Source organism: Furipterus horrens, unplaced genomic scaffold (assembly GCF_987537825.1).
Source record: "Furipterus horrens unplaced genomic scaffold, mFurHor1.1.pri manual_scaffold_9, whole genome shotgun sequence".
Taxonomy (NCBI): Eukaryota; Metazoa; Chordata; class Mammalia; order Chiroptera; family Furipteridae; genus Furipterus; species Furipterus horrens.
This window is the reverse complement of record NW_028327179.1, coordinates 58,479,667-58,495,861: the sequence shown is the minus strand read 5'-3', so window position 1 is coordinate 58,495,861 and position 16,195 is coordinate 58,479,667. Positions and strand designations below refer to the sequence as shown.

General features: G+C 38.7%; 1 protein-coding gene across 2 annotated transcripts in view; it reads right to left on the bottom strand.

Moving 5' to 3' along the window:
- Positions 1-16,195, bottom strand: part of RALA (RAS like proto-oncogene A) — a 107,554-nt gene that overhangs the window by 23,851 nt on the left and 67,508 nt on the right. For both annotated transcript variants that reach the window (XM_090286754.1, XM_090286753.1), the window contains one exon: positions 6,203-6,355. In XM_090286754.1, the coding sequence (XP_090142880.1) occupies positions 6,203-6,316 (114 nt within the window). In that variant the 5' untranslated portion in view covers positions 6,317-6,355. The remainder of the gene's footprint in view (positions 1-6,202; positions 6,356-16,195) is intronic.

Genomic DNA, 16,195 nt, shown 5'->3' with positions numbered 1-16,195 from the left:
CACTGCTAAAGCAGTTGTAGAGGGTGAATTATAGCAATATAGGCCTACTTCAAGAAGCCAAGAAAGCCCTGGCCAGGTAGCTCAATTGTTTGGAGCATTGTCCGTATATGCCAGGGTGTGGGTTGGATTCCTAGTCAGGGCACATTCAAGAATCAACCAATGAATGCATAAGTGGAACAACAAATAGATGTTTCTCTCTCTCTCTCTTTCCCTTCTCTTTCTCTCTAAAATCAATACATAAAAATGTTTTAAAAAGAAGCAAAATATAGCCCAGGTAAACAATCTAACCTTAAACCTAAAGGAACTAGAAAAATAAATTAAGCCCAAACTGAATAGAAGGAAGGAAATAATGAAATCACAGAAAAAAAATTTTAATAGAGTGTAAGAAAATTTAAAAGATCAATAAAAGCAGGAGCTGGTTCTCTGAAAATATAAACAAAACTGATAAACCTTTATCCAGACTCATCGCAAAGACTGAAATTATTAAAATCAGAAGTAAAAGAGGAGATTTGATAACTGACACCACAGAAATACAAAAGAATGTAAGAAAATACTACAAATTAGACAACCTGGAAGAAATGGAACATTCCTAGAAATATACAATCCTCCAAAAACTAACTGATCAGGAAGAAACAGAAAATCTGAACAGCCCAATAACTACTAATGAAATCATCAGTAATAAAAAACCTCCCAACAAGCAAAAGTCTTGGAACAAATGATTTTACCAAACACTCAAAGAAGAGTTAACACCTATCTTTTTCAACCTATTACAAAAAACTGAAGAGAAGGGAAGGCTCCCAAACTCATTTTACAAGACCGGTATTACCCTGATAACAAAACCAGACAAAGTCACTAAAACACAAAACGAAACAAAAAAATAAAATAAAATGATAGGTCAATATCCCTGACGAACATAAAGGAAAATCCTCAACAATATTTTAGCAAGCCAAATTCAACAATACATTAAAAATCATACACTGTAATCAAGTGGAATTTATTCCCAGATGCAAGGTTGGTTTAATATTGACAAATCAATTAACAAGATAGACAGCACACCACATAATAAAATGAAGGATAAATATCATATGATCATATCAGTAGATACAGAAAAAGCATTAACAGACTCTAACATCCATTCATGATAAAAATTCTCAGGAGAGTGGGGATAGTGGGAACAGATGTCCACATAATCAAGGTCATATATGACAAACCCATAGCTACCATCATACCCAATGGGGAAAAGTTGAAAGCTTTTTCTTTAAGACCAGAAACAAGCCAAGAATGTTAACTTTAACCACTTTATTTCAATAGTCTCATTAACAATTGCTCCAAAAAAACAAACAACAAACAAAAATACCCCTAGGAATAAATTTAAACAAGGAGGTTAAACCTGTACTCAGAAAACTAGAAGACATTGAAGAAAGAAATCAAGGATACAAACAAATGAAAGGATATTCCACACTCATGAACAGGAAGAGTTAACACTGTTAAAATATCCATACTATCCAAAGCAATCTACAGATTATATTGCTATCAAAATAGCAATGGCATTTTTCACAGAACTAGAACAAATGATCCTAAAATTTATAAAGTTCTCAGTATAGCCAAAGTAACAGAGAAAGAAAAAAGTTGGAGGTATCACGCTGTCTGTTATCAAACTATACTATAAGACTATGGTAATCAAAACAGCATTGTACTGGCATAAAAACAAACATATAGACCAATGCAACAGAATAGCCCAGAAATAAGCCCATGACTCTATGATTAACTAATATATGATAAAGGAGGCAAGAATATACAATATAGCAAAGACAGTGTATTCAATAAATGGTGTTGGGAAAACTGGACAAATACAGGCAAAAAACTGAAACTAGACTACTTTCTTAAACCATATACAAAAAAAAAAAAACAAAAAAACCCTCAAGTGAATTAAAGACTGAAATATGAGACCTAAAACCATAAAATTCTTAGAAGAAAACATAGACAGTAAACTCTTTGACATCAGTCTTAGCAGTATTTTTGGGGGGTAAGTCTCCCCAAGCAAGGGAAAAACCAAAAACAAAAACAAATGCAATTGTATCAAACTAGGATTTCTGCACAGTGTAGGAAACCAAGAAAATGCAAAGACAACTTACTGAGTGGGAGAAGATATCTGCCAATGATATATTCAATAAGGGACTAATATCCAAAATTCACAAAAAAAACATACAACTTAATGCCAAAAAAACCAAACAATCCAATTAAAAAATGGGCAGAGGACCTGAATAACCATTCCTCCAAAGAGGACATACAGACAGATGGCCAATACATATAAGAAAAACTGTTCAATGTTACTAATCATCAGAAAGATGCAAATTAAAACCACAAGGAAATATATCACCTCACACCTGTAAGAATGGTTACCATCAATAAGTCAACAAACAAGGGTTGACAAGGATGTACAGAAATAAGAACTCCCACGCACTGTTGGTAGGTCTCTAAATTGATGCAGCCACTGTGGAAAACAGTATGGAGATGGTTTCTCAAAAAATTAAAAATAGAATTACCATATGCCCCAGTAATTCCACTTCTGGGTATTTATCTGAAGAAATCCAAACCACTAATTTGAATAGACATATGTACTCTGTGATCACTGCAGCATTATTACAACAGCCAAGATACGGAATCAACCTAGGTGTCCACTGATAGACAAATGGATAAAGATACGGTACATATATACAACGGAATATGACTCAATTACGAAAGAGAATGAAATTCTGCCATTTGGGACAACATGGATTGACTTAGAGGGTATTATGCTAACTGAATTAAGTCAGACAGAGAAAGACAAATACCATATGATTTTACTTACATGTAGAATCTAAAAAACAAAATAAATGAACAAACAACACAAACTCATAAACAGAGAACAAACTGATGGTCTCTAGATCAGAGGGGGTTTATAGAATGAGTAGAAATATAAAGGGATGAAGAAGTACAAATTGCCAGTTACAAAAACAGCATGGGGAGATAAAGTACAGCATAGGGAATTTAGTCAATAATATTTTGACAACTATGTATGATGTCAGATGGGTACCAGACTTAACAGGGTGATCACTTTGTAAGTTATTTAAATGTCTAATCACTATGGTGCACATGTGAAACTAATATAATATTGTAAATCGACTATAATTAAAATATAAATTATAAAATTTTTAAAAGATGGCAATGATTTAAAAAAGAAAAAGTTAAGATGCTAGAACAAGTACTTTGTTGGAAAATGTCTTATAAGTCTTAATTTTTGAAAAAGAAACTTATTCTTACTACTGGACAAAAGTAAGTAGTTTGTACACTTTGATTTACAAAAATGAAAGGGTAACTATAATATATAAACAAATAGTATGGCCAACATAATTGAGCATATATACAGACTTCCGGCCAAGACAGAGGCTTAGACTGACACACTCGGTCTCCCTCTACAACTAGAAAGGAATACAACTACCTCAAAATAAAAGATAACTAGAAATTCCAGAAAATGAAACTACATGGAAGCCCAACGTACGAAGTTATAAACCAGCGGTGCTCGTGGGACAGGTAGGAAGAGTGAAAGCGGGTGGTGCTGTTTGAGGTAGCACCAGGGACAGCGACAGGGAGAGCAATCCCGGCTGCAGTTGGCAGCTCGGGACCCCAACGCTGGGAAAAGCAGCCACCGCATTGCCTCGGACGGTGAGGCCCAGAGGGTGGGAGGACGGATCCCGGTCTCCTAGCAGAGAATAACGGCAGGAATCCATCTTGGACCCCTGCCTCACACAAAGCACCACAGCGCTGCGAAAAAGGTTGCAGATTGCCGCCGGTCGCCGGGTAATGATGACAAAGCACCACAGCATAGTGAAAAAAGGTTGCGGATCACCACCGGTCGCCAGGTAGTGACGACAAAGAGCCACAGCGCACCGAAAAAGATAGCGGATCGCCTCAGGTCATTGGGTTGTGACGAGTACATGGGTTCCGGCCCCTATTGCCTGCCCAAGAAGCAAAGCAAAACACAAATCTGTCAAAATGAGGCAGACAACTATAGAAATCCCGGTGACGCAGCTCACCAGGCAGCAGATAAAGAATCTGACAGACGAACAAATAAGAAACCTTTCAGAGGCTCAATACAGAGCTATAGTCATTAGGTGGCTTACAGAATTAACAAAAGATTTGGAACAAGACGAGAAAGGATTGAAAGCCACTCATACTGAAAAGAACGAAAACAGATATGAGACAAGTGGTGAGGAAATAAAATCCAGAGATCAAGTCAACAAACCGGAACATAGGGAAGGAACAAACAGTCAACTAGTGCGGAAAGAGGAAACAGAAAGCAAGGAAAGTGAGGAGAGGATCAGAAACCTCTGAGACAGCTGTAAGAGATCAAACATACGATACGGATTATAGGATTGCCAGAGGGTGAAGAAAGAGAACTAGAAATTGAAAAATTATGTGAAAAAGTAATGAAGCAGAACTTCCTTAACTTGGGGAAGGAATAGACTTACAGGTCCAGGAAGCACAGAGAGTTCCAGAAAAACTGGGCCCAGGGAGAAACACTTCAAGACACATTATAATCAAATTGTCAAAAATTAAAGAGAGAATCTTAAAAGCAGCAAGAGAGAAGAAAAGAATCATGTACAAAGGTGTCCCAATTGGACTATCAGCTGACTTCTCAAGGGAGACCCTGCAGGCAAGAAGGGACTGGCAAGAAATATTCAAAGTAATGAAAATCTAAAACCTACAGCCATGAATACTCTATCCAGCAAAACTGTCATTCAGAACAGAAGGGCAGAGAAAGTGCTTCTAGGACAAAATAAAACTGAAAGAGTTCATTAGATCCAAACCACTATTATATGAGATGTTAAAGGGACTGGTTTAGAAAAAGGAGGATCAAAACTATGAACATTAAAATGAAAATTGCATCACAAGAACCAACAACAGAAGCTAGGGAATCGAAACAAAGGCAAACTAAATAGGCAACGAGAGTGGAAAAAGAACTATAGGTATAGGGAACACACTGGGGGGAGGTCAGCAGGGAAGGGGAAGAGGGAGAGGGAGGGAGATAGTACAGGAATTAAGAAGCATAGTAGAAGGGAACAGAATAGACAGGAATAGGTTGAGAAGAACTATATGCACAACCAATGGACATGAACTAAAAGCGGGGGACAACTGAAGGGAGAGGGGCCACCGGGAGGAGGGGAGCAGAGAGAATGGAAATTGGGAGAACTGTAACAGTATAATCAATAAAACATATTAAAAAAAAAAGCAACTGAGCATATAAATTAGTAATTTTATTTAAAGTACTATTTCAATTTTTCCTCTGTTCAAATTTTTTATTATAGTCACCAACAAGTAGGACAACTCATGGATTTGAGAACTTTGTGTATATGACAAAAAAATGCTATAGAAGGAGGCAATGGAAGGGAAATATGGGGTGGTAAAAATCTGCAAGATTTTTTTCAAGAGACAAGGTTTAAGCAGGCTGGATGACCTAAGGGTTTGTTTTCTCATCTGTAAAATGAGGATACCACTACCTATCACACAGGACTATTATGAGGATGAAGTAAGAAAGAGTAATCATAAAACCTTGCTTCTATTGTGAGAAAGAAGAATTAAGGATAAATGCTTAAATAAGATTACCAACTCTTAATTTAGACTTGATAAGAGTCTTCTAGGGAAAGAATCTGGGTTGATAAAGCCTGATATAAATACATGCACACAAAATTTGTAACTCTGTCTAGCAATTATATTTTAGGGATACAAGTCTTTACCTGTTTAATGGTGAATGTGGTGCCATGTCATATACACAATAAAGAAACTTTTCACTGAAGTTATTAAAAGTACACCTTACGTATGTTAACCTCAAGTCTCAATTAGGTACTATATCCACCATCTATTAATTCAAGGTGAGGAATTGCCATTAAAACAATGAAAATAAATAAGCCAAGGTTAGATTGCTAAAAAATAGGTACTGTTTCCAATTTGTTTTGCATTTTAAAGTATAAGGTTTTTAGAAACCTTGAGTTCTTAACGTGTTACATTAAGTTGTGTATAAAATGTTGGCTCTAAATTTAAAAATAAAAAAATTAAGTTTTCAAAAATTCACAGAATTTACCCAAAATAGCACCAAAACTAAGCTACAGAAATACTCTCTGAAAGCCCAAACTTTGATATCCATTATAAAATTAGCACTTACCTCATCATACATAAACTGCAGAGTCAGAGCGGACTTGCCAACACCACCACTGCCCACCATGATGACTTTGTGTAAGGCCAAAGAATTCTGACCCTTGGGCTTATTTGTCGCCATCTTTTACCACAAAGTTTTCACCAAAGGATTAAGAAGAATCTAAAAAGAATGAGAAAATAAGTAATGCTTAGTATATTTATCATGTCCTTATGCTTCAAGACACTAGTTTTCATCCTGTGCTGATTTTAAACAGATGGCAAATGAAGTATGCTCATTTAAGAGAAAAATCACTTATCAGAGAACACCATGGCATGAAAACAAGTACATAACTCAAAAGCATTTCTTTTATAACAGTTTTTAGTAATGAGCTGTGACCAAAAGTGAAAATTCCCCAGTGCAACCACATTTTGATGATGATAGAGTTGTATGAGGATATAATCACAGAGATTATGAAAACTGGTTAAATGATCACTTTGTTATCATATTAACCTCTATTGGCAATAATTATAGAGCTGTTTCTTCAAATTCCAGTAAGAAACTGAACAACAAAAAGATTGTCAATTGAAAGGCTTACTTCCAGTTCAGAAAAGAAGAAACCACATTCCAACAACTTGGTGGTAGAATTACCAATAGAATCCAACACCGTGTACCCCAGTTCTCAAGTATCCTATCTCTGGAACACCCTTGTACCTTGGGGTAGATGGTGAGTAAACAAATGTCCAAAGTCCTGGATCTCATGTGCCCTCCCTTACCTTGAGACATGCATCATTTGTTTACTACATGTATGCGCTCAGGGTGGAAAGGCCAGGTTCCTCCCGAAGCTGTAGTAAGATACATTAATGGCACCCAGGTACCTTTGGCCATGGAAGCAGGCCTTAGAAATGGAGGCTACGGTGTCATAATGAACACTGAGCTTGTGTGGAGGCCCAGGTACGAGATTTTCTGTTATTAGAAGATCCAAGGGACTGTACCCTGCCTTCTCAGCTTCTCTTTAACTTATTTTGGCCACAGATACAGCTTTCCCAAGTTGCAGATCACAGGACCACACCCCATCCTTCCCACCTGCCTTTCTTGTCCCAATCTCTCCCATTTGGCTGCATCAGATACACACTGGTCTCCCTTAGCTCTTCATATATAGGTAACTCCCATATAACATGGTTGTTAGGTTCCTAACAAATGCTGTGTTATGCGAATCCATGTTATACAAAACAAAAAGGTTAGGTTCCAAAAATTAAAAAAAATATATACTATTATATTTTTATAATTAAGAAAAATATCTTTATTAAAGCATTTTCATCAAAAGTATTATGTATTAATATGAATTAAGTAATGTTTTCTTTGTGATCACTACTAAGCTCCATTAACCGAATGCATTTTCTTTTTGACAAGATAGTCTCATCCTCTGAACTTTCTTCTTCAGCATTACCTTGATTTCTATGTCTACTTTCTGCAAATCTGTTATTTTAGACTGCTTGCTTGTATATCTCTATAAATTTTGTTACATGGTGCTAAGCACTTTTGAAGTTCTCTCTTAAACTTTGTACTACTTTCAGTGCAAGAATCATCATTTAAGAAATATGACGAACTGTTCGGCTAAGTCTAGGCCTTTCTTTATGCTTTTTAGAGTAAACTGTTTAACTTATTTGTTTTCATCAGTGCTATCATCCCCTAAGTTATCTTGGCACATTCCAGATGTCATTTCCACCAAAACTGCTTCATCAGTTTTTTCTTCTACCAGTAATTCTTGGACATCTTCTACAGTTATGTTGTCAAAACCTTCCCTTTCTAAAGACTTAGCAAGTTCTACTATTGCATCCATCCTGCTTTCTGCTGGCTCGATTAGATTTTTATTTTGAATTGACTCCAGCTCATATATTTTTCCAACAAGCATTTAATGCTGTTAGTTTTAGTTCTTTGATGGATGAGCTTATTAGATTACTACAGTCCAAAATTTTATCACATTCAGTATTGTACCGGGATTTCCCTAATTTCATGTTATACAAAGAGTTTTCCCCAATTCTCTAACCATGTTAGAGCGAAACCATGTTATAGAAGTACTGTGTTATATGGGGGATACCTGTACTCTTCTCCATCTCTTGGTCTTTGCTATGCAGTTTCTTCCAGATGACATATTCTTATTCTAGCTGGCTAACTCCTCTCAGTTTTGGGGTTTCGCTGTTATCTGAAACTGGGCCTAATGGCTCTCCCCTGCCCTTTGCTCTCTCCTTATTGCACCTGATAATTTTCCATCATAATCATTATCAAGTTGAAATTGCTTGAGTGTATTAGTTGTTTTAATATGGGTCTTCTTCCCCAATATACTAGAAGTAACCAGAGGGCAGGGACCATGTCTATTTGGTTTACTTTACACTTAATGTAACTAACATGGCTCAGCAAAATCAGCCATTCAGTTCATATGTGCTGAATAAACAAATAAACAGATGTTTGAAGTCTGACTTAACCTTGGGGAGTGCTTTAGACTACTGATGTAAAGTAGATCTTGCTACGAGAATTCAATCACAAGTCTGGGTAAGGACAGTCTGCCTGGGGTCTGTGCCTCACACACTGTCTGTACAGGGCATCAAGACCTGGTCACTGCTTCAGGCTGCATCCAGAAATCATTTCCATATGCCTATTTGCCTAATACATAAAAGTATTAAGTAACAGATCCAGAGATTTCCAGTAAAGTAGGAGGCATGCTTTGCCTCCTTGTGAAACCACTGAAAGAATTACAACCAGATCTCAAAACCAATGATACCCAGAACTGTCAGAAAATAAAGTTGTAAAGAAGTCCAACTATCAAGGATTAAAGATATCACATTAATCCAGACGAGTGCCTTTTCTACATAGGCCATGCTACAACACAGCAAGTAAAAGCAGCTCTACCTAATACACAGAACCAAACTCAGGGAGGCTGCCAAATTGAGGAGGCAAAGAAATACATCCCAAATGAAAGAACAGAACAAAACCCCAGAAAAAGAACTAAATGAAAGGGAGATAGCCAACCTATCAGATGCAGAGGTCAGTCAAAACATTGGTGATCAGGATTCTCAGAGAACTCACTGAGTATGGCAAAAATATAAAAAAGAAATGAAGGTTACACTAAGTGAAATAAAGAAAAATCCACAGGGAACCAATAGTGAAGGAAAGGAAGCCAGGATTCAAAGCAATGATTTGGAACATAAGGAAGAAATAAACATTCATCCAGAACAGAAAGAAGAAACAAGAATTCAAAATAGTGAGGGAGAATAAGAAGACTTTGGGACATCTCCAAAAGTGCATCCAAATCATAGGGATGCCAGAAGGAGAAGAGGAAGAACAAGAAATTGAACACTTATTTGGAAAAATAATAAAAGAAAACTTCCCTAATTTGGTGAAGGAAATAAGACATTCAACTCCAGGGAGCATAGATAGTCCCAAACAAGTTGGGGCCAAAGAGGACCACAACAAGACACACCATAATTAAAAGTCTAAAGATAAAGAGGGAACCTTAAAAGCAGCAAGAGAAAAACAGAGTTACCTACGAAGTAGTTCCCATAAGACTGTCAGCTGATTCCTCAAAATAAACTTTGCAGGCAAGAAGTGACTGGCAAGAGTATTCAGTCATGAAAAGCAAGGACCTACAACCAAGATTCCTCTATCCAGCAAAGCTATCATTTAGAATGGAAGGGCAATAAAGTGCTCCCCAGACAAGGTAAAGCTAAAGAAGTTCATCATCACCAAGCCATTATTATACGAGATGTTAAAGGAGACCAAAACCATGAATTAAAAAGGCAACAAACTGAAAACTATCAACAATTGAATCTAAAAAACAAACTAAGCAAACAACCAGAATATGAACAGAATCATAGGTATGGGGATCATTTGGAGGGTTATCAAGTGGGAGAGGGAAGGTGAAAAAAAGGGAAATAATGCGGGGATGAAGAAGAGTAATTGGTAGGATGAAAACAGGGGGATGTTAAGAACAGCAGAGGAAATGGAGAAGCCAGAGAACTAAGATGCATGACCAATGGACATGAACCAAGGGGGGGGGGGGGAATTGCTGGAGGAAAGGGGAGGTACTGGGTGGGGGGGGGAGGGGAAAATTATGACAACTGTAATAGCATAAAATATACTAAAAAATAAATAGATCCACACAATCCTTCTATTCATTTAACAACATAAACATGTTACCATTTTTATTTTTTTAGATTTGTTCTGTTTTAGGCTAGTCAAACCCACTAATTCCACTGCGGTAAAAATATCTTTGAGATAAAAGATTCCATCTGATTTGACATAGTTTTTGTTTCTTTTTTAGGCCAAGACGATTGTGCTTACTAATTGATTAGTGATTAGAACTCAATGGCCACTTCTCAATGTATTATGATGCCAAAAATGACATATGCAACATTCACACAATCTTTCTATTCATTTAACAATATGAATATGTTAACATCTTTTGAGGTTGCTTGTAATCTATATGGAGCATAATTGAGATCATATTATATATGCAATTTTTGATACTGTTCTTATCATTACATCATAATCATTTTAGCAGAAGCATCTTGAACTATGAAATGTATGGTAAAGAATCCACATCTGGGAGCTGGAAGTTCAAATTCAACTAAAAGAAACAGGGATTGAATCCCTCTTTATCCTGGACACCAAGGACTTGACCAATAGATTCTGAATGACTATCATTGCTCAGAAATAGTGAAAACAGTATACTTCAGATAAGTAATTAATGTCTGAAAAATACCAATCTTATGCCAGTTCATGGAGCATGCTGTTGCTGGTGTGCCTAAAAAAATTCAGGAAATGAATTCTTTCTCACTATTATGATACTTACTTGACAGCTGCAATAATTTCATGGCTACATTACTAGTTGTATTTTTAAAACAGTAAATACCACGCGAGCACAGGGTGTCACCATATCAATTAATACTCTAAAGTTGTGTGTGTGCACATTTTTAAAGCAAAACATTTAGCAGTTACACAAACTGGGTTAAAACACCTTTCCTTACAGAACAATTTAAGATATTGTCTGTGACCTGGAAAAGGCAGAGGGTCCTAAAAACATTCTTCCAAAGTGAAATTATTCCCTAGTATTTATGAGCTGCATATTTCATATTTTCAAAAGGCTATTCAGGAAAAGAAACTCCTGCCAAAAACACACTCTTCTCGTTTCAAAACCTTGGCATTCCACAACTTAGCTCCTAACCCCTAGTCTAGATGCTGTTTTGATAGTAAACAAGCCAAAGCCCTACTTACCTGGAACTTCAGACAAACAAAAATAAGAAAATTCCATTTTTCATGCTAAGTGTAACAAACCGAATAAGGATACACTGGGACAAAAAGTGGGTGGAAGGGTTACTTTAACTAGGATGGTCGTGGATGACTCCTTTGAAGAGACAGCAACTGAACTAAGATCTGAATTTTATGAAGGACTCAGTTCTGACGGGAAGAACATTCCAGACACAGGGAATAACAAATGCAAAGAACTAAGATGGAAGAGGACTTGACATGTTTTAGGGATGAAAAGGTCAGAGTAGGGGAGTCTTGGGAGTAACAGGAGGTGAGGCTGAGAGGTAGGAGAGGACAAATCACAAAAAGCTTTGAAGGCTATGGGAAGACGCTGTAGTTTTAGTACAATTGTAATGAGAAGCCTCTAGAGAGCTTTTAAGCAGAATCTTGACATAATTTCATTTACATTTTAAAATGATTACCCTGGCTGATATCTGGATGGATGCTAGAAATGTAAGAACTGAAAGCACAGAAGACTATCCCATGGTCCATGCAAGAGAGGACAGGAGGTTTGACAGTGGTGGTGGCGGCGGCGGCAACAGCAGCAGAAATGACTCTAACACTAGTTCCCACACTAAAACAAGTACTGGTTTAAGTATCAACACCATCTGTTCTGGGATGGCAACGACAAACCTTCACCAAGCCTTCATTAATTGTTAGGCACTGTTCTGAGCACCTTATGCACATTAACGTAGTTGGGCACCACATTTCATGTATGAACAAACCTATGAGGTGTACTATTTTAATTTTATTTAAAAGATGAGAAATCTAGGTCATAGAAGATGACTTGCTCAAGGCTGAGCAAACTGAGGCAGCCTGGGTCTCCTAACCACTATGCTGTTTTGGGATACCTTTGGAGACACAACAGGCAGGATTTGATTGACTAGGTGGGGAAAAACAAGAGTAACTCCTAAAAATATCTCAGTGTGTGGGGTACCATTTCCTAAGAAGAAGATGAGGAAAGAATTGGTCTGGGAAAGAAATGCGAAGTTCTGCTTGTGTATTTGACACTCAAATGGAGTTACAGAATAGGAAACTGAATGTAGAATCTGGAGTTTGGGGTGAGGGTAGAGATGGAGACAAAAACTTGAATGTCAGTTTACAGATGGTATGTAAAGTCACAAAACTGAATGAGTTCCTTTGGGATAAGATGAAGATGGGTAAGAGAAGGCAGCAGAGGACAGATACCAGAGACAACCCAACAGTCTGGTCCAGAAAGAGAAGTGGCTACTTAGGAGGAAATACAGTGATTATACAGTCATATAAGTTAACTGTCAAATCCTAAAGAGAGAATGAGATGAGCTATGATGAGATAAGAGATGAACAGAGAAAATGATTACTAGATTTGGGAAGATGGAGATTGCTAGTGTCCTTGAGAAGTCATTTCACCAATGAGGTAAGAACTATAGCCTGAATGGGGTGGATTGAAGGGAAAATAGGAGGCACAGAAATGGACTTTTACTCTGAAAATGAATGGAGAAATGGGGCCATGAATGGACAAGGTTTTTTTGTTTTTGTTTTGGTTGCTTTTTAAATTAATATTGAGATGTTTGTGTGATAATCACCTAAAATAGGCAGAAATTAATGAAGAAGAAGAGGGTAGCTCTAAGAGCAAAGTGCCTCTAAGAGTGGACCCAAAGGGGTGGAGACCAGGACACACAGGAATGGAGACATCTCTTACTTGGAAACAGAAGGTGAGGTCAAGCAAAGAACAGGGGTACAGGTGCAGGTGGCAGACAGATTTGGCTATTTCCTTATTAACTACACCTATATTTCCTCAATGAAATATGACCACACAGCTAATTTATTGAGGGAATTGGAATTAAAAAACAAACTTATCTACACAGATTAGTGGAATAGAATCTATGAAGTCTGTCCAGAAGGTAACCAGGCATGTAATATGAAAACTAGAGACATTTTTATTAAAGAAGATACAAGACACAATGTACACAGGAGAATGATGCCTCAGGTCCATTCAAAGTAGGCACCTTGGGACCTCACACAGTTCTCCCAATAGCCATCAGCTGCCCCATTGTATTTTCCTGAATCTTATCAATGGTCTGAAATCTCTTCCCTTTCAAAGGTGATTTTACTTTTGGGAAAAGCCAGAAACCTCAGGGTGCCAAATCTGGGATGCAGCAAGGCTGAGTCACCTGGGTGCTTTGATGTTTCACAAAAAAACTCTGCATAAGACATGTTGCATGAGCGGGCGCGTTGTTGTGATGACGCTGCCAATCACCAGCTGCCCATCGCTGTGGCCTTCTGAATCATCTGAATAGTTTCCACAGAGGAATGTTCAACTTTAATGCAAATTTGATGTACATTTGTTGCTCTACTTGTTTGCTCAGTCATTTTGAATGCAACGGCCACATAGTACACATGCCCACTCCATGGTGTCCACAGCCCCCACTGTGTAGTACAGCGAAACTGTCATTGTTCACACATGTACATTCCAGTCATTGGCTGCCAGGTTACATCGATGTCATGCAAACTGTTCTTGCTGTTTTGTCTTTTTTTTTTAAAGTATATTTTGATTATGTTGTTCAGTAGTTCCAATTTTTTCCCCTTTGCTCCCCTCTGCCCAGTACCCCTCTTCCCTCCAGCAATCCCACCTCCCTTATTCATGTCCATGGGTTGTGCATGTAAGTTTTTTGGCTTCACCCTTTCCTATATTATTCTTAACTTCCCCCTATTTTGTACCGACCGATTATGCTTTTTAATCCCTGGACCATATCCCATTTCTCCCCTTCCCTCTCCCAGCTGATAACCTCCAAATGATCCCCATACCTATGATTCTGTTCCTATTCTGGTTTGCTTAGTTGGATTTGGTCTTATTTTTTAGATTCAGTTGTTGATAGTTTTGAGTTTGTTGTCATTTTACTGTTCATAGTTTTGATCTTCTTTTTCTTAACAAAGTCTGTTTGACATTTCATATAATAATGGCTTGGTGATGATGAACTCCTTTAGCTTTACCTTGTCTGGGAAGCACTTCATCTGCCCTTGCATTCCAAATGATAGCCTTGCAGGTTAGAGTAATCCTGGTTGTAGGCTGCCTTTCATCACATTGAATACTGCTTGCCAGTCCCTTCCTGCCTGCAAAGTGTCCTCTGAGAAATCAGCTGATAGTCCTATAGGCAACCCCCTGTAGGCAACTCTCCGCCTTTCTATTGCTGACCCCAGGATTCTCCTTATCTTTCACCTGATGCATCTTAGTGTAGTCCCCTCTGGGTCCAGCTCGCCCGGGACCCTGTGTGCTTTCTGGACCTGTATGTGCATCTCCTTCGCAAAATTTGGGAAGTTTTCCTCATTTTTTTCAATTCTTGCTTCCTCATTCTGCACTGATTGACTGCTTTTTTCTTCCTTATGTTCCAAATCATTGATTTGAACCCATTTCCTTCCCTTCACCATTAGTTTTGTGTGGATTTTCCTTCATTTCACTTAGCATAGCCTTCACTTCTCTTATGCGTTTGCCATATTCAAGCATATCTGTCAAGTCTGTGAGCATCTCTATCACCAGTGTTTTGAATTCTGCATCTGTTAGGTTGTCTATCTCCTCATCTGTGAGACTGGCTATCTCGTTGTCGCTTAGTTTTCCCACTGGAACCTTGATCCATTCCCCATTTTGGGCCATACTTCTCTGTCTTCTCATTCTGACAGGCTCCTGTGTTTGTATGCCTCCGGGTCCCAGATAGAGCTGTCGCTCCTGTTACATTGTAAGGGGTGGAACCTTAGGGATTTGTCAGCGCAGGGTGACCTGTTTCACCACGTTGTGGCGCTATATGAGGGGAGGAATCCGAGAGGGAACAATGCCACCTGCCCAGTACTTGCCCCTTTTCCAGGCACCTCTCCCACTTCTGCACTGGACTGGCGCCCCTCTAGCTGCTGCCCTGGCTGTTGTTCCCAGAGTGGGTGGGTCTGCGGACATTCTAGGACTGTGGGGGCCCTTTAAACAAGCGGACTCCGCTGAGACTGGCAGTTTCTGCCTCCACCCCAACCCCCACTAGTCTGCACAGTCAGAAGCAATGAGGCTTGATTTTCCCTGGTGCTGGGACCGTGGATTGCAAGGTCCAGTGAGGAGCTGGGAATGCTCCCCAGGTGTCCCTCTTGACTTCTTAAAACGTGTGACTGTGCTTTCTGCCAGCCTGCCGCTGCTGCTGCCGCTGCCACTACACCGCATCCTCTCTGCCCTGGCTCCACCCTTCCTACCTGTCTGGATGAGTATTTCTTCTTTATATCTTTTTTTGCTGGACTTCCATGCAGTTTGATTTTCTGGAACTTTTGGTTGTTTCTAGTTTTGAGGTAGTTGTATTCCTTCTTAGTTGTGGAGGGAGACGCAGTGTGTCTGTCTACGCCTCCATCTTGGCCAGAAGTCCAGTTTCTGGAATATTGTTTCTACCAAGAGGAATGAGGCCCCCTCTCTAACTGGAGAAGCATATTTATATCCGCCCACCCCCAATAAACATCTTTATACTAGCTAATTAGAGCAGCTCCGTTCTGACCAATCAGGACAGTGCTTTCTGGACCAAACTGGGAGGATTTGGAGTTCTCATTTGCATGAGGATGGACCAATCAGGGACCAGGGGCAGTGTATTTAAGTGTATTCCCCTCTGGCTCTGGGAGCGCACTTTCCCTTTCAACAAAAAGCGGAAGACTTTCTCTGGCTGGAGCTGAAACACCAAAGTTGTCTGCTGCAGCAGACTAGAGAAGAGCTGAGCT